Here is a 23,692-nt window from a genome sequence, read left to right as displayed (position 1 = left end):
TGCCCATCTCTGTTACAATTGCCTTTATATTTTCACCAGGTATAACCGTCATGTAATTGTTTGCTGAGAAATTGCTTGATCAATAAGCATTATACTTGTATGAAAAATACATCTTTTCAAATAAAACTGCTACTGGAATTTATAAATACCATGTTGCCCTCCTTGCTTTACAGAGAAAAAATAGAGATTAAATATACACCTATAATTTAGGAATGTTTGATAGGAAAAAAAAGTTAAGATGGTGTTATATCTTTGTGTTTCAGTTTTGATCTGTGATTTTGCTTGCTTTTGGTGCCACAACTTCACATTATCAAACAGTTTTATCATTCAATCATACACAAAATATATGTTCAAGAGATCTGTATGAGAACTTAACATATGTTTCAAAGCATGGGTAAAGATAGAGAAGAATTTCAAGTCACTCAAGTTATATGGACCTAAAATATCCAGAATAAAAAATATTAAACAAGAAGAAAAACTAGAAATGAATATATTTATCAATATTCAAATAGGCTACATAAATTTATGAAATCAATTTTATTTTATTTTATTGTTTTTTAAAATTTTTATTTATTTATTTGAGAGTGACAGACACAGAGAGAAAGACAGATAGAGGGAGAGAGAGAGAGAATGGGCACGCCAGGGCTTCCAGCCTCTGCAAACGAACTCCAAACGCGTGCGCCCCCCTGTGCATCTGGCTAACGTGGGACCTGGGGAACCGAGCCTCGAACCAGGGTCCTTCGGCTTCACAGGCAAGCGCTTAACTGCTAAGCCATCTCTCCAGCCCTGAAATCAATTTTATAAGAATAATCCTGTAATAGGAAGTTTCTTAGTTCAGTTCATTATTTCACTATTGAAATAAAATACATGCTTTCTCTTGCTCAATGTTGAAAATGAAGAAGATGGGCTGGAGAGATGGCTTAGCAGTTAAGCACTTGCCTGTGAAGCCTAAGGACAATGGTTCGAGGCTTGATTCCCCAGAACCCACGTTAGCCAGATGCACAAGGGTGCACAGACCTCTGGAGTTCATTTGCAGTGGATGGAGTCCCTTGGCACACCCATTCTCTCTCTCTCTCTCTCATTCTCTCTCTCTCCCTCCCTCTCTGTCATTCTCAAATAAATAAATAAAAATTTAAAAAAAAAATAATAAAAAGAAGATAAGCTTTTTTCTGGTTATTTCAATACATCAAATATGAATAGAAGAAATTTTCACAACATGAAGACATAACTGACCTAAAATTAAACTTCTTAATACATATATGTACATCACTAAATCAAATTACAAGTTATAATTATTCATAATAGGCTTATTTGAGAACAATCTAAAAGTTTGAGAATTTTCATTATTTTAAACCCTACAATGAGTAAGGTATAGCTGAGACTAGAAGAAAGGGTTGAAAGGAAGAACTGGAATGTTTTTCTTTCTACTCAGAGCGATTTAAATCATGCCTGTACTATATCTTCATGGTGTGTTGAAGTTTTGTAGCTCCTTGATTAAGCACTGAAATTTTTAAAAAATAAATCATGCACACTAAAAGGCACTTGTTTCATCTCGTTTAATAAGGCAGAGTAAGCAAACTGTCTAAAAATTTGATGAACTTTCTGGCAAAGGAAAGGAAAACGTGCTGTAATTTCAGATGAGGTGAGTTAAATACTTTGTTTTTTGAAACTCCACCAATTTTCCCTTTTGGGAATGTTTTCTGTGTGATCATTAAGTAAGACTATATAAAGGATCTGTTATCTTGTGTAATGGTTTTTCTCAGTAGAAAGTTTTATTGGATGTAGTAAATGAAACTTTGCTATCTTGTTTTTCTTCATTCAAGTTCAAAAGGCATTTTAACTATATTTTATTAAAAGTAATTTACTTAATGAAATTGGACTCCATTTACAGTTTTAAAGCTGAGTTTCTTGTATTCACCTACATTTAAATGCCTTGCTAGTTGAAATAAAGTATGTTCACAAAACAGAATAAAAGCTAATCTTTTCTCCAAAATTCTTTCAATGTTGTAGAATGTATTTGGATGAAAAAATTAAGTCCTTGATGTCTTTAAATAAAGTCAAAACCATTGTTCAAAAGGAATGTGAGTGTACATAAAAACATTGGGACATATATATATATATATTTTTAAATTCTTCCTGAAAATTATTTATCACATGGTCTGTTACCAGACAGCTTCAGGTTTGCTGAGATGAACTTACAGACCAGGCACAGTTATGAAGGAAGGGATTTATTGCAGCTTGCAGATTCAGGGGACGTTCCATAATGGCAGAAGAAGTTGACCTGCTTTCACAGGATCAAGCACAAACACAGAGATGCGCAAGCCTAAAAGCCAAAAGCCACAAGGCACAGCGCACTTCAGGAACTCGAGCTAGTCACACTTTGCATATCTTTAGATTGAAATCTCAAACCCACCATCACACCTTATGATCAAACCAGTGACATCTCTTCCAGCTAGGTGACTGCAGATGCAAACTACAAACTAATTAAACACTAAATATATGGGGGCCCATCTATTCAAACTACCACACATGAAATTTTATCTGATCTTATAAAATGACAAAAACATAAAATCTAATCATATACCACTTTATACTCAGAACACCTGAAAGTTGCAAAAGTATAAATGATGGCAACACACTTGTTGATTATTGATCTGTGCATTCATAGTATAAATTGATTTACTATATATCTAATATATCTGTAAACTTAGCAGCTTCCTGGAGTAAAGAACAAATGATTGTAATTATAGAAGTATCTGTAAAACACATTTATTTATTTATTTGAGAGTGACAGACACTGAGACAGTATTAAATTTTAATAGCTGAGACAGGATTAAATTTAAAATTGTCAAAGTTTTTCTAATTCATACTTAACATTATAAACCAAAACCTTTAAATAATTATACATTGAGACATTTCCAAACTAAATTGTGTCTCTAATAATCTATGATGATGCTTGGAGCTCAGGCTGAATTATATTGTTTGAATTCATTGGTTTTGTTCCATTTTAAAAGTCAACAAAAAGATTAAATATTATATGAAGAAGTTAGATTACATGACTCACTAGTCATAATAATTATATTCATATATTGTTTCTTTTTTAATTTTTAAAATAATTTTAAACTTTTTTCAATTTTTATAAATTTATCTTAATCTTTGTACATGTGTTTTAATTCAATTTTGCTGAGTGATGAAAATAAAATATGGTACTTTTTGCTTTGTGAATCATCCAACTACTTTTTCAAATATTTTTATATTAAAATGGTAAAGTAAAGGAAAACTAATGAAATTTTATAGCACTGAATATTTGCCTTTCCTCAGATTCTATTGAAAGCATAGTCTAAGTTATTTATTCATCCAAGATGACTCAGACAAGCAAAAAGACTTGGCACCTTTTCTATAGTTTATTAAAATGTATCATTCATCTACCTATCACAACTCTTTGTACCAATCATCATCTTTTTAGTTTTATTGACAACAAAGGAGTTTGATACATGAGTACAACTTTCTCATAATGATTAACTGTGATAAATATTCCATGCTTGTATATGTCTGTTCTGAGATAAAATTTACATGCAGTAGTGTACCCAAAACATGTATACCTGGGTTCTGCCTCTTTTTTATATTCTCCTCCAGTATGGCCCCTGAAGTTACAAAAAAAAAAAAAAAAGTCCTTGTATTGTTTTTTGTATATGTTGATTTTAATCTCACACTTCTGTTTCCAAAAATAATATGTATTTTTGCCAACTTTAATCGTTCTCTTTTAAAGCTAATTCTGTTGAAAAACATATGGTTTAATAATGAAACAGAAGCTGACATGAGATAAAATTTTGAGTATTTGCTAAACATAACCACATGTTAAATGTATTTTTATTAATTGTCTTTGGTGATACTTTCATATTATTACTTTATTTATGAAATCCCAAGGCAGAAACACCCAATAACTTGCGAATGGGCAGTCAGTTAAGTAGTCTAGCTGGGCTATACACTGACTACACCTTTCCTGCCTTGTAGTTACAATGCCACCAACCAAGTGAGAGCAGGTCACCAATCTTAAGACAATTATGATCATGTTGAATGAATTCAAGGTAGTAAGTATATTAAATGTATTATTAAATTTTCTAAAGCAGATTCAAAGAAAAGTGAGTATTACCTGAAAGCTTAGTAAAGAAGCACAGTATCATTGCAAAGGACAATCCAGAGTGGATGGGAAGTTATGGCTCAATATATTCTAGAACTGCAGAAGATCTAATTGAAGAATTTGAAGTATTTACAGGCAATGTAGGAAAGGATCTTGAAAAATTAGATTGTGTTATAAGGGAAATTAAGAATGAAATTTTTGGTATAAGATCAAAGGCAAATGAGTTACTTTTCTCATTGCTATGACAAAAGTCCTAGCAAAAGTAATTTAAGGATGGAAGTGGGTTATGTGGACTTATAGTTAGAAGGGAAAGTATGTGAGCAGGAGCAGGAGGTGATGTTGATATTGCATCTGCAGGTGGGAAGTAGAAAGAGGTGGACCCTGTTGGACTGTGGAATTTTTCTTTTTTTATTTAGTCTGGTCCCACAATCAAGGGAATACTTCCAAATTAACAAAATACTTACACACACATACACACACCACTGCACACCAATTATAAATGTATACATATGTGTTTTTTTTTTCAAGGAAGAACCAAGAGGAAGTGCCAACTAAATAGATATGGAAGATAAAACTGAAAAGTGAAACATAATAAAACTGAAAAGTTGTTCTCCTCCCCATGACAGGGTTAATAAGAGAAGTGATGTGATGAGTGGGATGTGACATGTTGAGTTGAAGGTATCGTACAGCACAGTGGTGTTTTTCAAAACTTCATATGTTTATGCTCATGCATTCCAAAGTCTTTCCCTTTCTCTCCACTGATTTCCCTTCATATGAGGAATGTTGCAGACATCTGCTTTGGTTATTATCATTTTATTCAAAGAGGCTTATTGTGTTCTGACCAATAGACTGTTTTATTCATGTTAAAAACAAGCATTTTAAATAACATAAGAAGCTAAATATTCTATAAGTATATGCAATTTAAAGACCCATACTAGACTATATAAATATTAATGCTTTTTAAAAAATTATTTCAGTTGGTATACAGAGATTTAGGTTTCATTCATTCTGTCATTTAAAAAATAATTTTTATTGATTCTTATAGCCCTGTTTCTCCCCACTCCCTTTATCTTGCCCCAGCACCTCTCATCTCTTAATATAGATGCATGTGGCATGTATACAGAAGGTACTTTCACTTGCTGCAGCTTTAAGCAGTAGAAACAACTCAGCCTTGGCTACTGTCCTGCAAGTAACTAGTTTTTATTCTGAACATTTTCTGCATCATCTCCTGCTTGCATCCAGGATAAGTAAAAACAGGAATAATATTTATAGTATGCAGGAGATGGGCCAAAGGATAGTACCCGTCCTTCTTTACCCCCTCATGTCACTTGCTTGAGTCTTTCTGAGGGGTAAACCATCTCAAGGATTGATCACACTTATCTAGCCAGCTACACATCAGAAAATTTTCCAGACCCATTCCTTGGCAGCCAGAAGTTATTCTATTCTACAGCCAAAAATCATACATCTATGCTGTACTGTTAGTAAAGAATGTGAACTGACCTTATGCCATGTGCCTTGCATTCTGAATGTACTAGACAGTCTCATTCATGGTCTATGGACTCTTTGGGACTTTTGTTAGCCCTTACATTGTGGCAAAGACCAAGGGAAGAAAATGGCCACTGTGGCTACCATCCTATCAACCATAATGATTTTCCCCTTTAACAATTTTCCAATAGGTGCCTTGGAAAATATTTTGAGACTTCAGATCATAATACTAGAAATTTAAATAAATATTCACCATTTAAAGAATTTAAAACTAGTCGTTTTATCCATTATTTTTAGCAGGCTCATAGCTTCCTTATCAGCTGGCATGTTGCTCGACTTGCTTTTGCTAGCATTGAAAGTTTATGTAACCATTCATTTTAAGCATTTATACTTTATAGGAAATTTCACACTCAAAAAGCTTTATATATACTGTTTTAACATAAAAACAGCTAGCAGTTTTGAAAGCCTATGGAATGCTAAAGACAGAAAGGCACATTGCCTCTTTTTAATTTTCCCAACATTTCTTAGATATATTCTTTCTGGCAGATGAGTAAACAGGCTAGTTGATATTAACTCAATTTTTGTTCTTATTTGTTTAAGATAGAGTCTCATTATATGTATCCCAGGCTGGCCTGGAACTTGTTATATAGGCCTTGAACTCATGATCCTTCTGCCCCAGCCTCCCCAGTCTTGGGATAAAAGTTTTATACATAATTGATATTTTTTATATATAATCTAGTGTGTATGTAGCTTGGTTTCTAACCCCTTTGTCAGAGGACAGTTTTGATTCTATGTCAATGAAGGTAGAATGTACTTGTTTTGTGTTGTTGTTTAAAGAATTTTGTTATGAAATACCCATCATGCCATTGAGAACATATTTCACATATAAAAACATGTAAGTGTGCATTTATGTTTTCTGAAACATCTAAATTTTAAAACCTTAATTTCCTTTCATAGATGGGTCTCAGCTGTTTGTGAGATACGGGTAATCCAGGTTGTTCCCCCTGCAGTATGTCATGTTCCTCCTGCTCTGCTTAGAGGCCTCCACCATGGGTTACAACAAGGAGTTTCTCAGTGTTACATGATGCAACACTTGGTAGGCCTTGAGATCTTGTGCAACAGTTATTTCAATATTGAATCTCATCTCTTTTTCTGAACCCAAGGAGTCTTGTAAAATTTATTTTGTAGAAAACCAATATATACCCTTACTTTCAAATGTACCCATACTCCAAAAATACGTAATTAATCCTTCTACACACTTAACTCAGTTTCAGAGAAGAAAAAAAAAAAAATGTTTCTATTATTGCCCTTTAGGGGGCTATTGGTACAAGGGAGAGATCCAGTCAAATGCTTACTAGAGGTTCAGACTGATGCTGAGAACAGCAAGATGTATTCATTATTTCCATCAGTTTAAGCTGCCAAATGAATCATAAAGTCAGCCCAGCATGTGTCCTGTGCCAAGGTGTCATTTTCATGAGTTGTGAGATTTCACCTGAAGGACAGTTTAATTTGCAGCTGCTAAAAATATTCACCACAGTGGTACTGTTACAAGTGGCAGGTGGTGCCAACCATGAGTTTTGCAAGAACAGCCATCTGTGGGGTGAGATGTAGAAGAATGTCAAGGGGGCGGTGAAGGAGATAAACAGTAAGGGTTGTATTTAGTCAGTGATGATTGTCATTATCATGACTAAAGATTCCATGCTTCACTTGGTAGCATTGGCCCATGATTAATAAACATGCCTATTTGTTTACCTTCCACCATGTGCCCAGGGCATTGCAAACGTGCCACAGTATCTGTAGAGACAAAGCCTCTTCCCCAGAGGCATGCGATGTAAGCTGTTCAGATGAGAGAATCCTTTCTATTTACCTTTCATGGTGTTGTTCTTGTGATTTTATGCTGGCAAAGATTCATTCACTTTGATCTTGCTTCAATAGGTTCTGCCATGCTCTTTGATGTTCAGCTTTCAATACACATCACATCAACTTCCTGCTTCATGTCCCAAGTAGTCTGTTCAAATTGTGTGTGGTCACCGGTTTTGTTAAACCATGGTCACCTAGGATTTTGCAAACTTTACAAAGTAAAGAACATTTTATCATGAAAAGACAGCAAAGAGGGCCATAGCTGTTTCAGTTATTAACAAATCTGGTGATTTGTATCCATTAGTTTCAATGGAGTTGGTCAACATTGAAATTAAGACTTCATATGTGGTAATAGGGATTTTTCTACTTTAGTTGTTTAGAGGACACAAATATTAAAAAAATGGAAGTGAGTTTGGATTTTCAACCTTTCTCACCATTTCAAGGGAGTAAATTGATTGATGGGGGCTTTCTTTGCAAATGCCATTAAATTTCCTAGATTCTTAAGAAGAATTAAAAGGTAGGTCCAATGACAGGGTTTCTGTAAACTTTTCAAATGACAAAGAAAGTGACTGAACTGCTTGCAGTTTCTTAGTATAATGGGCATCTCTGTCCTCCAACATGTGCATTGACTTTAGGTACACAAGACAGCAGGAGATGTTTTCTCTTATTTTAATCCTATTGGTAAAATCTAATTTTGAGAAATGACAGACAGAAAATTAATTTTAAATCACTAATTATCTACTGTGAAAGGAAGGATCAAAGAACAGAAAAGCTACTTGCTTCAAAGAATATTCACCAATTTTCAGGACATGCTTTTGAAAACTTCCCATTGTGTAACATTCTAAAGAAGTGTGTCTAATTGCTTCTGTACCCAGGAACCTTAACCTTTGTGAATTTATGAGCTTGAGCCATACAAACAACTCTAGCAAATCACCTCCTCCAAAAAGCAAGAAATATGATTCCTTCTTTCAAAAACCCAACACATTTAATTTCCAGAGATTTATTCTTTTACTCATTACCCATTCACACGATCATTCATTTATTTTAGAGATATGGAGTATTTCCCAAATTATTCTTACCATGGAAAAAGATTTAAAAAATAGGAAGAGCAGTTTCCCAGAAGGTGGGAAAGATTAAAATAGAACTCTATAGATTCTAATTGTGCTATGTGCACCAGGTGCCTGGGAGTGGTTTGTGAGGTAAGGAGCTGTAGACAGACAGGACAACATGGTGGAGAAGGAGAGGCCAGAGGCAGAGAAAACAGACATAATGTCTGTCAGTGCCAAGGAAGAAGAGATAAAGTCAGGCCCTCAGGGAGTGCCCTGGGAAAGATGCAACATAAGCAAAAGGGGAAACTGCTAACTTCACTAGCTGAAACTGTGAGAGTGGGAAATGTGGGATATGTGTGGTTTAACAGCAAGTATGAAAACAAGAACAATGTAAAGAAAATGAAATGTTTTAAGAGGTTGGAGCAAACTCTTTCTATCTTACATGAACAAAACAACTCAGTCAGAAGTAGATGAGGTGTTCTAGAATGGACACCATGTACATAGAAGTATTACAGAAGAGGAATTTGGATCCATCATGACGAGAAGATATTGTGAAGTTACTGTGTGGATGACACTCAATGCCTTAGTTTATTTTCTACCAGATACAATGTGAGTAATGTTACTAACAAAGTTTACCATTGACCTCTTTTACTAGAAAGCTTAAAGCCAAAATTGTGAGCTAGATCAGAGTATGTATTGGTCAATGTTTTTACACTTTCTGCCATATTCTGGCTCATAGTAATATTCATTTCCTTGTCATCTTTTCTTGCCACAGCTTAACTTAGACTAGTTTGTCATTTCTAGGATGCCTAGAATTTTTCTGTCAAATACATACTATAAATGGATTAACATTTATTACCATAACACTGCATAGATGGCTGCAGGGAAGTAGAGGCAAGAGGCTGAAGGCCAGTTACTTATTATAATGGGAACTGGAATTATGCCAACAGAAGTAAGGTTATTCATCAAGAAAAGAGTGTGAGACAATAACAGAAAAAAAGTTTGTTAAATTTGAGGGTGCAAAGGATCATAAAGAATATAGATTAAAAATTATTAATTATTAAATTTAATTTAATAATTTAATTATTAAAATTATAATTATTTCTATGCAGGCATGATGGTATTAATATGAATGAGAAAAGTAAGAGCAAGTTGATGTTGAAATGGCAGCAGATGATTCCTTCCTAGGTAGGATGAACTATGAATATCCATGAAGAAAGGTTGGCATAACCTTTAAATGTAAAACTCAACAGAGAGAAGAAAGCTGATTAAGCTGGTTAATGTTTGAAGGGTTGGCAGTGAATATATCCTTAAAGATTAAAAAAAAAAACAGAAAAGGGAGGTAAAACCACTGCCTAGTCACACCCAGCCTGATTCTAGCCCTCACCACTGCGGGGAGGAAGGCATGATCCAGTAGAACCAGAGCAGATGAAGAAGCTGTTTATTGGTGGTCTGAGCTTTGAAACTATAAATGATGGCTTCAGAGAACATTTCGAGAAATGGCGAACACTCGCAGATTGTGTGGTCATGACAGATCCCCAAACAGTGTTTCAGAGGCTTTGGCTTTGTGACTCACTTGTGTGTTGAAGAGATGGAGGCAGCAATGTGTGCTCGGCCACAAAAGGTTGATGGCTTATAGTGGAACCAAAGACAGCTGTATCTAGTGAGAATTCTATAAATCCTCATGCCCATTCAACAGTAAGAAAATTTTTGTTGGTGGTATTAAAGAAGACACAAAAGAGTATAATCGGAGAGACTACTTTGAAAAGTATAGCAAAATTGAAACCATAGAAGTGATGGAAGACAGACAGAGTGGAAAAACAGAGGATTTACTTCTGTAACTTTTGATAATCATGATACACTTGATAAAATTGTTCATAAATATCACACTATTAATGGGAATAATTGTGAAGTGAAAATGCCTTTTCTAAGCAAGAGAGGCAGTCAGTTGGGTCACAGAGAGGTTGTGGAGGTGGATCTAGCAACTTTATGGGTCATGGTGGAAACTTTGGAGGTGGTGAAGGTAATTTTGGTCATGGTGGAAACTTAGGTGGAAGAGGTGGCTATGGTGGTGGAGGTGGTGGCAGCAGAGGAGTTATGGTGGAGGTGATGGTAGTTATAATTGATTTGGAGGTGATGGTGATAACTATGGTGATGACGGTCCTGGTTGTAGTAATAGAGGAGGCTATGGTGGTGGTGCACCAGGATATGGAAACCAAGGTGGTGGATATGGTGGTGGAGTAGGAGGATACGATGGTTACAATGAAGGAGAGAATTTTGGTAGTGGTAACTATGGTGGAGGTGGGAACTACAATAATTTCAGAAATTATGGTGGATAATAGCAGTCAAGTTATGGACCCATGAAGGGGGGGGGCAGTTTTGGTGGTAGAAGCTCTGGCAGTCCCTGTGGTGGTGGTTATGGAACTGGTGGTGGAAGTGGTGGATATGGTAGCAGAAGGTTTTAAAAACAACAGAAAAGTGCTACAGTTCTTAGCAGGAGAGAGAGCGAGGAGTTGTCAGGAAAGCACAGGTTACTTTGAGACAGTCATCCCAAATGCATTAGAGGAAATGTAAAAATCTGCCACAGAAGGAGTGATCAACTATAGTCAGAAAACTGACTGCAGTTTAAACAGGAAATTCTTGTTCAGGACTGTCACAGCCACAGTTTGCAAAAAGTGCAGCTACTGATAAAATGCAATGTAGTGTCAATTAGATGTACATTCCTGAGTTCTTTTATCTGTTGTAGCTTTGTTTTTCTTTTTCTTTCATTATATCAGGTATATTGCCCTGTAAATTATGGTAGTGGTACTAGTAATAAAATATTAAGAAATTTTAAACTTTTCAAAAAAGTAATGCAAGAACATGAATACTGAAGTTATGGAAGGAAAACTATGCAATTATTTCTTAGAGGAAAATAACACGTAAGGGAATTTTAGAAGTGTGTGTGTGTGTGCGTGTGTGTGTGTGTGTGTGTGTGTGTGTGTGTGTAAGGTTTTCATAAATAGTTAAGAGTTAGAAAATTGATAATTAAGGTTCATGGTCAAGAAAACAGTGCAAAATTTTACTGAGTGGTTTGATAGGTGAAAAATATAAAGAGTTAAACAGTAGAGAACTGAGAAGTATGTGATAAACAGGCAACTCTATGGTTTTTTACTTGTTATTGTGGTCAAATATCTGGCTATAGCAACTTGAGGAAGGAAAAAACCTGGCTTGCAGTTAGAGATACCATCCATGCCCATAGGAAAGGAGTGGCCAGAGTGAGTTGCCACTGAAAGAAACAGATGACAGGAATGGGGCTGGGCAATTTTAGGATGAAGGCCCACTCTCCCGGATTCTCTACTTATACTCAGTGGGCTAAAGGACCCACAACTTCCTAAAACAATGCCGTCAGTTGGAAACCAAGTGTTCAAATACAGGGAGCTTGGGAGGGACATTTTACAACAATCCATTAATAGTATTTCTGTTTACATGCATTCATTCTTGCCTCAATTTCTCCATTGATGCCTTCCTCCTTCCTCCTTCCATCTTCCTTCTTTCACCTTCCATCCTTTTTTTATTAAATAGAAACTTGGTATGGACACATTATGTGTTGGTACCATCATTTGTTTCCTCCCTACCCCCATTTCACTGAAGCCCCTCCCTAGTGGGATTGCTGGTATTTACCACGGGGAAATGGTTTATGGGTTATGAGTTGAAAGAGCAGCAATCAGTCATTGATAGGAAGGGGGTGCCTCTGCATATTCCCTCCCACCCTGTGGCTCTTACAATTTTTCTGCCCCCTCTTCTGCAAAATTCTCTGAACCATCTTTCTCTTCTTTTTGCCTTTCTTTGTTTGTTTTTTTTTTTCCCAGCATTTAGAGCAGCAATCCTTCTATAATAGTGACATAGTGATGTCATTATTAGATTTCAACTTTTTTATTGTTTCTCCCCATGGCCATTAGGAAAAATATATCCCTGAATATAAATTATTTCATATTGTAGTCTTTGACTAACTTTCTGTCATCATCTTTGCCCACCTGCCTACCATTAACTTCTCTGTGAGCCCAACACTCCATGTCTGTGATCTTGCACATGTGTTCCTTCTATAGGAAAGGCTCATCATTCCTCATGTCTTGTGAATGTCATAACTTCTGCACTCATTTCTTCAAGATGAAATTAATTGCCCTTCGTGTTCCTCACTGCATTTTTTTCCAACCTCTTGTTTTAGTTTTTGTTGTATAGCTTAAGACTTGCCCTTTTTAACTGTTATATAATTTTGCTGGCAGAGATTATCATGAGAGCAGAAGTATTCTTAGTATACCTCATCCCCTTTGTACAAGCACATTATACATTTAACAAAATGCAAATGTAGATGGTGATAGATGCAAAAATGGTTATCAAAATATAGGATTTAGAAAAAAATCCTTATCAGGAAGCCATAATATAGCAAAAACTTAATGTGAGGAGCTCAAAATGGCAAATTAAGGAAAAAAAAAATTACATGTGTGCATGCTTATATTTTCTTTAAAATTGTGCTTCCTCCTGAGAAAAATCACTCTTAATTATTTAGTTGCCTCTCTAAAATATTTGAAGGTTGTTATCCTCTTAGGCTTCTGTCATTGTCATTACGTAAGGCTTTTACAGAAATGAGATATTTCATAGAAAGTAGGGAGGAATTTGTTTGTCAATGGAAAAGGAAAGAGTACCTACTAAATAAATTACCTCCTAAATCACCTGCAGGTAGCTAATACACTGAGGAGAAGCAAAGTGGAAAAAAAATGTGTGTTAGTGGTTTTGAACAAAAGTAGGGTGAGGTGGTTTGAAGCATATGTCCCACCTTAAACTCACATGTTATAGATCCCCAGCTGGTGGCAATTTGGAAGGTAGAATCTTGCTGGAGGAGGTATGTCACTGCGGGAAGAAGAGCTTCAAGTTTTTGTAGCCCTCAGAATACCAATAAATGTAGGCTCACTCTCCTGATGCTGTTTTTTACTTGCTGTGTCAGAGGTATTGTCTAGTCTCTGATCATGTCATTCCTTATCCTTTCTTCATGGAGCTTCCACTTGAGACTATATACCAAATAAATAACTTTCCTCCCATCAGCTGCTTTTGGTCAGGTGTTTTGTCCCAGCAGTGATAATATAACTAAAACACAAGGTTATATTAAACAGTTATTAATAATACATCTGTTGTAAGTCATTAAAACTTAATTTAAAAATCTTTAGTAACATGGGGGCTTTGTTAGGAAAAAATGGCTTGCAAATATAGTCAATCCATTTATTATGATTAAATGTTTTCATTTTTTTCTTATCAAGAAGTACAAATGAAATGAAAAAGTTCATGGATTTGTCAGGTGGAATGGAAGTTAAAAAAAAAATAGCCAAAATACTATAATGACAGGGAAAACAAGTGGAGTGTGAAAATATCTTCAAGCTGAATAAAGAAGGGACTAGCCAGTGAGGTAAATAATAAACTCAGAGACTTATAAGATAAAACATGATGTTACAGTACATAAGGGGACAAAATGTAAGAAGGATTAGACTATAAAATTCAGGAGGGGTGGCAGTAATAAAAAAAAAAAAAGTAGAGCAAACAAATGTTTGACTAAAAAGATTTTCTTAGGCTGGAGAGGTGGCTTTGTGATTAGGGCACTTGCCTGCAAAACCTAATGACATGAGTTTGATTCCCCAGTACACATGTAAAACCAGATGCACAAAGGAGTGCATTAATCTGGAATTAATTTGTAGTGACTAGAGGCCCTGGCACATCCTTTCTCTCTCTGTTTCTCATCTGTGTCTGTCTCTGCTTGCAAATAAATATATAAAACGATTTTTAGAAAGAAAAATGATTTTATAAATTTGAAATATCAGGAAATAAATGGCTTCTTGTTGAACTCATCGATGAGGTTCATTAAAATAAAATGAAAACTTTATTTTCAAATGTTATTTTTCTAAATATAAATTTTAATGTATATTTCTTTAAAAAGTTACAATAAACTGACAGTTTTCCTTGATTCCTATTTTTTAAATTTTTGTTGATTTTCCATGTAAAATTTTATTTTGTACTATAACTGAGATGAAGTGAGAATGTTAATTCACCTACAGAAACCTCTATGCCTCTGAAAAAGAGACAGCATTAAAGGTTCTTTCAAGAATATATATGCTTAGTAAATTGTTTGAATTATTTCCCCCCAAAGGACATGTTTATAAGATAGTCCCATATTCTTGGGAGGGAAAGAAGATGCTAGGTTCAACCTGCTGTCAGGACTCAGCATCAAATTCAGAACATGTGAAGCCTGACTATAAGTGACATGTTTTCCATGTTGTCAGATTTGTACTTCTTAATTTGAATTTTATTGGGAACTTTTATATATGAACATATTGTAAATTGTTTATATTTCCATCCAGTTACTCTTTGGTCCCCTCTCCCTTCTCCCTATTCTCTGAGGGCCCTTTTTAGTGAGCTACTAGTAGTCACTATGAGATTATTATTGTACCAGTCAGTTCCTGTGAGGAAGACCAGGTATCACAGGGCAGAAGCAGTTAGAGAGAGAGAATGAACACACCAGAGACTCCATCCACTGCAAACGAGTTCCACATGGTGTGCCACCTTGTGCATCGGGCTTTCGTGGGTCCTGTGGAATCAAGCCTGGGTCCTTGGGCTTTTCAGGCAAGTGCCTTAACTGCTAAGCCATCTCTCCAGTCCAACAATTACAATGTTAAAGTGTACTGTGGGGCTGGAGAGATGGCTTACCAGTTAAGGCACTTGGGTGTGAAGGCTAAAGAACCAAGGTTCAATTCCCCAGGACCCAGTAAGCCAGATATACAAGATGGCACATACACCTGAACTCATTTGCAGTGGCTGGATGCCCTAGAATGCCATTTTCTCTCTCTCTCTTTTACACACACACACACATATATATTAAGAATATAGCTTTACAATTGTTAGACTGTAGCTACCGCAAATAAGTTGTAGATATTATTCCTTTTATTTTCTACGGAAAAGTTTTTACATGTTTGTAATCTAATCAGAGTTAGTTACTTGAAATTCTTTGTTGATTATTATATGAACAACTGAACAAATTTGTAAGGCAATATTATACCAAATTCTCCCTCCATTGCTCTAGTATTTGAGCTCAAGAATGACAATATGTTCATTGTATCCCTATAGCTATATTATAAGGAGATTCCAAAGCTAAGCATATGATGGATTTCATCAAGTGTCACCACCATGCTAATTACACAAAAAATATATATATAATATAATATATTTATAATATATATATATATATATATATATATATATATATATATATATATTTCACAAAGTATATATGCCCTAAGTTTAAAATACTTGTTTTCCTAAATGATCTACTTATTATTGACTAGGTGAGTAGAACTAGTTTAAAGTAGCACCAATTTGAAAATTATACATGTGAATGCTCAGATACTTGCTAGAAGTCACACAAGTGAATAACTGATTCCTTACAGTAGAAGAATTGTCTATTCTATAAGAGTACACACAAACACATATAGTGATGTTTCTCAGAGTGAAGCATCATCTATGTAATAGTGATTCTTCAGTTTATGACAAGAAATATTACCATGTCACATTAATTAATCTCTTTGCCAGTCCTCATGAGGTATATACATATGAAGGTATAATATAGACATATGATCAAGTAGAATTTTCTAAACTAAAGCAAGCTTAGCAGTCATGAAATATGAAACTATGTATCATTCTGTATATCTTCCAAACTTGCTAAGTGAGTCTAGTTTAATTTTGCTACTCCCTTCTTGGTCTTGGTAATATTGTGCATGTTTTACATTGCTTACAGATTCCCCATAATTTTCCCAAAGAGAAACAATGCATAACCTGTAAAACATACTAATTGTGTTGTCCCAGAGCAAATATTAAGGAGGTAGTACAAGCACAGAGCACATGATTATGATTATTTACAGGTGTGAAAATCAGGAAAAAAAGAACTTGCATTCTGTAGGGATAAAGTTAGTGTCAGGGTCTGATCTCTTTCCTTGCCTCCTAAGAATGGTGCTGACTTATGTCTATATTTCATTGTTACAGTATGATATAATAGACTATAAGCATTTAGATGTTTGCAATATATTCCACGCTTTCCATAAACTTACCTTCTTAGCACAATTACATGGTAAAGCTAGAAGCTATAGCTATTGCACACTTTTATATACATTGCATGACCCACAGCCATGTCCACCCAGTTATTGATGAAAATATAATTTGAGGAGGGGTTCTGAACATTTTGTTTTTACATATATTTATTTGTTTGTTTGTTTGTTTGTTTGTTTGTTTAAGACAGAGAGATAAAGCAGATGGAGAGACAAAGAATAGGCATACAGGGCTCTAGTCCCTGCATTCGAATTCCATATCCATATGCCATCTTGTGCATATGGTTTTTGTGGGCATTAGGGAATTGAATCTTGGTCATTAGGTTTCTCAGGAAAGTACCTCAACCTCCAAGCAATCCCTCCAGCCCAATTCTGAACATTTCCAAGGTACCTTCTGCATCATGTAGGTAGGCTTCTGTTGTTGTTTGTTTTGTCCTTTATTTTTCTCCATAGATATTTCTTGACTTACCATCAGGTTTAACTGTAATTTCGGCTCCTGATTCATTGTATAAAATAAAACAACCTCATTACTTGTAGCTTTGGAACTTATATTCAGTTGATTGGAGAGGGAGTCTGACAATAGCAAATAGAGATTAAATAGAGAGCTAGAGAGAGGGTCTTGGAAAGATAGGTATGTTGCATGAAATACTTAATAGTACTCAGTAGAAACTTGCACAGAATAAATAAACCAGGTCCATGAATAAGAATTCCAATGTTGTATCTAACATATTATTTAGAACTAAGAAAGACCTAAGTGAAGTAGGAGTTGAGCCTTGAGGATATGTGAGGACAGAGTAAGGCAGGAAGGCAAACTTGAAGTAAGAGGAATTGAGCTGAACAAGCATGAGAACTAGAAATGGAGTTGCCATTACTTCACAGTATAGTCCAAGAAGGAAAAATAAGTAGGAGAAAAGGTATGAAAGATGATAGGAATATGAAAATAATCTACTGTTTATTAGAAGAAGTGTGTATTTTATTGAAATTTGGTAATAAAGATAATGGTAGGTTGGAGGTCCAAAGTGATGGGTGTAGAGGCTCATTTGGCTGTTTTGAAGCAATGTGGATGAGGTGATGTAGTAACAGACTATAAGAATGTGTAGGAATGATGGAGCTGGTAGTGGTGGTCTGGAAGAGGGTGGTATGGAGCTGATTATGCATAGAGATATGCTGATAATAAAAACACTACATATAAAGGGGAAAGCAGACTCCAGGAAGTTTCAAGGAATTTTTGACCTAGGCAGTAAAATGTTGCCATTTGCTGAAAAGAAAACCAGAAAATGTTAGTTCTGTTTGTTTTATAAACTTTTTCCCTTATCCTCTCTTCCAGCCTCTTATGGAAACAACAAGAAAACACTTAGTTTTTTGCTTTGAATTTTTGTATATCTGAAAGGAAGAGTAACCACATTGATAGCAGTAAGCAATACCTGACAACATCCAAAATTTGCAAAGCATATTAGTAAATACTAATTTATTTGCTATATTTATAAGCCTACTCACCTTCTGAGATAAAGGAAATTACTTTTGTAGAAACAATATGACTTATATGTAAACAAAATTTCACACATGTTAAAATGAGCTAAACTAAAATATCAGTTTCCTAAATCATATCAAAGGGGGTTAAGAAGAAAAATGTACTGTAATGAATACTATTATTTAGATATGAATTAATATATATGTTTATGCTGTTTTCTCAGATCCTAGATTTATTAGCGCCCATCTCATCCCAGAGAGTGACAATCATGAAGATGACAAAGTATATTTTTTCTTCCGTGAAAATGCAATAGATGGAGAACATTCTGGAAAAGCCACTCATGCTAGAATAGGTCAGATATGCAAGGTGAGTTAAATAACAATGAAGATGGTATCATTCTCAATTTTACTTCTTTTAATTTTTGTCCTATGTAGAAATATAATGAAATAATAAAAAATTTGCAATAGCTTTATAGAAGTTCTTTAAGCTTACAGGTGTAATAGAGTTTGTGATATAAACTGTATTATTTCAGAATTAAATTAAATGGTTTTGTTTTAATTCTAGAAATAGAAAGTGTTCCTGGATAAAGAGGTATGAAATATTACCTGGAAGAATACACCTTTGGTTTCCTTAAGATTTAGCAGTTGGCTATAACTGCTAAGTTTTGAATGTATCCTTAAGATATATGTAAAGTATTAATTTTTAAAAAAGAAAATTTAAAAAATGTATTATAGTGTTACATGTAAAAAACCAGAACATTATATTCCTCTGGTATTAAATTTACTTTCTGGCATGATATTGCATTAGAATTTAAGATATCTAGAATAAAAATTGCTTAGTAAGGGCTTATAAAGTAATTAGTATTGTTAATGTGAAAACACATTAGCAGCACTATGCAACTATAGTGTACAGGGCTGCTTACATACAATGTAAAGAGTCAACTAATAGTACATGTTAAAATATCTTTAATCTAAATAATGGTACCAAACTGCCTGTATTTACTGAAAAGAAAACTAATAAATTAAATTAAAAAAAATAATTCAAAAAAAAAATATCTTTAATTTGAAAAAGATCATAAAATAAATCCATTTGAGTTGAATTTTTATTTTTAAAAAGTATGAAGAATTTTTAAAATGTAAGGTATTTTATGTCCCATTTCCAAATTCCTTATGATTTATTTATTTACTTCTTGTTTACTTGATCTCTAGAAAATTAAGTGTTTTTATAAACAAATATACAAATTATATATGAGGAAATTAAGCTATTTTCTCTAAAAAGTATATTATCAATTATAAAACAAGAAATTATAGTATAAATGCATGAAAATAAGAATCGTTCTATATTTGAATGAATATATGTTCTTTCAATATGTGGTAACACATTATTTTTAAAAATTGCTGCTCCTAGTCAATAGAAATTATTTTAACAGAATTTGTTGTTACATTACCCTAAAATTAAGTTTTATTTACTATAAAGAGACACTTTCAAAGTGTTTTCTCTGGAATTAGTTCCTTTATTAAAATATAATTTAAAATTAAGGTGTGTGAATACATTTTCTCAACATACTGTTTGCAATACTGTAAGCATTTTTTTTCATGTTTAGAATGTAACAATCACCTTTAGGATTTTTGAGATGTAGGCTTACATGTCCCTTCTGTATAGTATCATGTCATCTGCAAATAGGGCTAACTTAACTTCTTCCTTTCAATTTGTATCCCTTTTGTTTCTTTGTCCTGTCTTATTGCTTGGGCAGAGGTGAGAGTGAGTACCCCTGTCTTGTTCCTGATCTCAATGGGAAATCCTTGAGCCTTTCTCCATTAAGTATTATTTGAGCTTTAGGTGCTTTATTTAGAGCCTTTATTATGTTGAGATATGAACCATCTATGCCTATTCTCTCCAGTGTTTTAATCATGAATGATGTATTTTGTTGAAGGACTTTCTGCTTCTATTGAAATGATTTTTTGTGATTAAGCTTATCTTTGTGGTATATTACATTGACAGACTTCCATATGTTGAACCAACCCTGCTTTCTAAAGATAAAGCCTACTTGATTAAAGTGGATAATGCTTTTCTTGTGTTGTTTATTTCTGTTTAGGAGGATTTTGTTCAGGATATTTGTGTCTAAGTTCAGCAGAGATATAGACCTGTAGCTTTCTTTTCTCATTTTATCTCTGTCTGGCTTTGGTATTAGGATGTTGCTAGTTTCATAAAAGGAGCTGAGGAGCTTTCCCTGTTCTCTGATTATGTGGAACAGGTTAAGGAAAATTAGTTTTAGTTCTTCCATGAAGGTTTGATAGAATTTGGCCGAGAAGCTGTTTGGTCCAGGACTCTTCTTTTTGGGGAGATTTTTGATTACCTTTTCAATCTCAATGGGTATGATAGGTTTGTTTAGAAGATTAATTTGCTCTGAGTTGAGTTTTGTTAGGTATAATGTGTCCAGGAATTTATCTATTACCCAGTTTTGTGGAGTAGAGGTTTTGGAAGTAAGCCCTGATTATCCCTTTAGTCCTCCAATTTCATCTTATGCAGGAAATTATGTTGATTTTTCCAGAATATATGCAAGCAGTCTTTATGGCCTAATAGATGATCTATTTTGGAGAAGGTTATATGGGCTGCTGTGAAGAATGAGTATTCTATAGATTTTGTGTAGAGTGTTCTGTAAATGTCCCTTATGTCTTGTTGATCTATGGTGTTCTTATGTCCTCTTAAATCCCTGTTGATTTTCTGTTTGGATGATCTGTCAGTTGTTGATAGTGGATATTGAACAACCCAACTATGATAGTGTTGGTGTTTATTTTCTGTTTTGTCATCAAGTAGATTTTGTTTTATGAATTGCAGTGTACCTGTGTTTGGTGCATAGAGATTGATGATTTTGATATCCTATTGTGGGATCATTCCCTTGATGAGTAAGAAGTGGCCTTCTTTGTCTTTCTTGTTTATTTTTGGTTTGAAGTCTATTTTATCTGATATTAGTATGGAAATGCCTGCCTGTTTCTTATCTTTTCACTTAGAATATCATTTTATACCCTTTTACCCTGAGGAGGTATCTGTCCTTAGTGGTGAGGTGGGCTTCTTGAAAACAATAGGTTGAGGGGTCCATTTTTCTGATCCAACCTGTTAACTTGTGTCTCTTTCTGGGTGAATTAAGGCTATTAATGTTTAGGGTAGTAACTGTGAGGTTTTATTTCATCCCTGCCATATTATGGTGCCTTATGGGGTATGTTGTTTACCTGGACTTTGTAGTTTTATTGAGCCATCTCTAGGTTTGGTTATGTGGTATGATTCTTGTAGGCTCTTGATATTGGTTGTTTGACTCTTCTGTGTAGAGAATTCCTTGAAGTATTCTCTGTAGGTTTGGCTTTGTGTTCATATAGTTATAGATCTTACTTTTATGATGGCAAGTTCTTTCACAATCTGTTATGAGGGACACTTTTTCTGGGTACAGTAGTTTGGGTTGAAAGCCATAGGTACTTAGATTTTGCAGTATTCCATTCCAGGCCCTCTGGCTTTCAGGATTTCCATTGAGAAATCTGAGTTAATTCTGATGCAGTTACCTTTATATGTTCTCTGTTGTTTCTCTTAAGACTTCCTCTTTGTTTACATTGTTTAGAGTCTTGATGATGATATGTCTTGGAGAGTTTCTCTTTTGGTCCAATCTGTTTGGAGTTCTTTTAGCTTCTTGCATCTTGATCTGATTCTCTTTGAGAGGGTGGTAAAAGGGTTTGTTTTTTTTTTTTTGTTTTTTTTGTTTGTTTGTTTTTTCCCCATGATTTTGTTGAATAAGTTCTCCATGCCTTTGATCTGAATTTCTTCCCTTTCTGGTATACCCATGCTCTGAATGTTGGGATGTTTAAAGGTATCCCACAGTTCCCTCACATTCTGTTCACAAAAATTTTCCATGTTGTTCCTTTTGCACTCTGGTCTGCCCATCACAGTGTGTAAATCTTATTTAATTCAAGAAGAAGCTGTAGTTTACACTTGAAGTGTCTTCAGTTGTTTGTTCCCTTTTATGTATTATTAGATTAGGCTTTGGATGGCATACAGCCTGTCTGCTCAGGTGGGAGGAGTTAGTGAGGTCCTGGTTGGGACCAGAGACCTGGTGGTCAGGATAGTGGGTGGCAGGGTGTGGAGAGGGGAAAGCATGGACCAGGTTATGTGTGGTAGGACTGAGAGAGAGGGGATGGAGTAGACCCAGTGGCAGGTGGCAGGACAGGGAGAGCAGGTGGCATGGACCCAGTGGTGGGTGGTGGGACTTGGAGTGGGAGTAGGTGGACCAGGTTGCTGTGGTGGGACTGGGATAAGGGATGGCATGGACCTGGTGGAGGTGGTGGGATGGCGAGAGGTGACAGCACAGACCTGGTGGAGTGGGGAGAGGGGTTGGGAGAGGGTGAGGTCCAGGTGGTGTGGTGGGGGAGTTGGGATAGTGTGTTATCCAGGTGGCTTAGAAGGAGGAAAAAAGGAAGGAAAGGCAATGGAGGGAGGGAGAAGATCCCATTAGCAGGAGGAAAGGTGAGAGGAGCTTGGGCCCTGATCTATGGAGTGCACAATTAGTGCAGCAGAGAACCTGGTCAGGAGCTCTACAGCCAGGACAAGTGCTTGAGGAATCTGGGGAACTAGTGGGCTACTCAAGATCATGGGAATCAGCATATTCCCTACTGTGCCCCTATAAACCCTTCCACTGGAGGTTTGGTAGGACCTGCTGACCCTGGAATCCCACAAACCTGGAGCTGAAGCATTGTTAGGTGGACACTATCTTGATCATGGAATGCTTTAAGATTTTGACATTGGTGATTTTAGTAGTGTTCTGCCGTGGGGAATTTATATTCAGTACAGATAATGTGGTATGAATTTATCACTCTTTAATAAGTACTTAATGATTGTCTGGTGTATTACAAGTACCAGCTTTGAGATAGCCTGTGTAAATTGCTAAGGTGTCAAATAAAGTACAGTTGAGAGGACAGGAGGACCTCTACCAACAAAAAACAAATACACTATTAATAACTGTTCATTGAAAACTGGTAACAAGGTGGAAGAGGAAAACTTTTTAAGTATTTTTTAAATTATAAATAAAAGTATATGTGTTTATCATGTGCAATATGTTTTGAAATATGTATATCTTTTGGGGTGACTAAAAAGCACACTAGCATGTTATGTTATAATCATCACAAACTTATGATTCTTTGCTTTAAGAATATTTATTGCATTTATATATTACATATATAACATATTGTTAACTATATTAATCATGTTGTATAACAGAGCTCCAAAACTTACTTTTCTAGTGCATGAGAAATTTTGAATTTTTGAGCAGTAGACACCAAAATTATAACTCCCTCCTAGACCCTGACAATCACCATTCTATCTTCTATGACTTTAACATTTTGGATTTATATTTACATGACATTTTGTGACATTTGTATTAATATGTATTATAATTTAGCTAATGTATTTTCAAGGTTAACCCCAATAAGTTACTCCCTCATTTTTTTCTACCTGAATATTATTACATTGTGTTTAAATACCAAGTTCTATAATCCATGCTCACATTAATTAATGTATACTT

The 23,692-nt window shown here is 35.0% G+C and overlaps 1 protein-coding gene across 2 annotated transcripts in view; it reads left to right on the top strand.

Annotated features, from left to right (window-relative positions):
• Positions 1 to 23,692, top strand: part of Sema3a (semaphorin 3A) — a 427,884-nt gene that overhangs the window by 348,364 nt on the left and 55,828 nt on the right. For both annotated transcript variants that reach the window (XM_045160315.1, XM_045160316.1), the window contains exon 8: positions 18,353 to 18,495. In XM_045160315.1, the coding sequence (XP_045016250.1) occupies positions 18,353 to 18,495 (143 nt within the window). The remainder of the gene's footprint in view (positions 1 to 18,352; positions 18,496 to 23,692) is intronic.

Source organism: Jaculus jaculus, chromosome 10 (assembly GCF_020740685.1).
Source record: "Jaculus jaculus isolate mJacJac1 chromosome 10, mJacJac1.mat.Y.cur, whole genome shotgun sequence".
Classification (NCBI taxonomy): Eukaryota; Metazoa; Chordata; class Mammalia; order Rodentia; family Dipodidae; genus Jaculus; species Jaculus jaculus.
The sequence above is the reverse complement of the archived record's forward strand: the minus strand, read 5'-3'. Positions and strand labels throughout refer to the sequence as shown.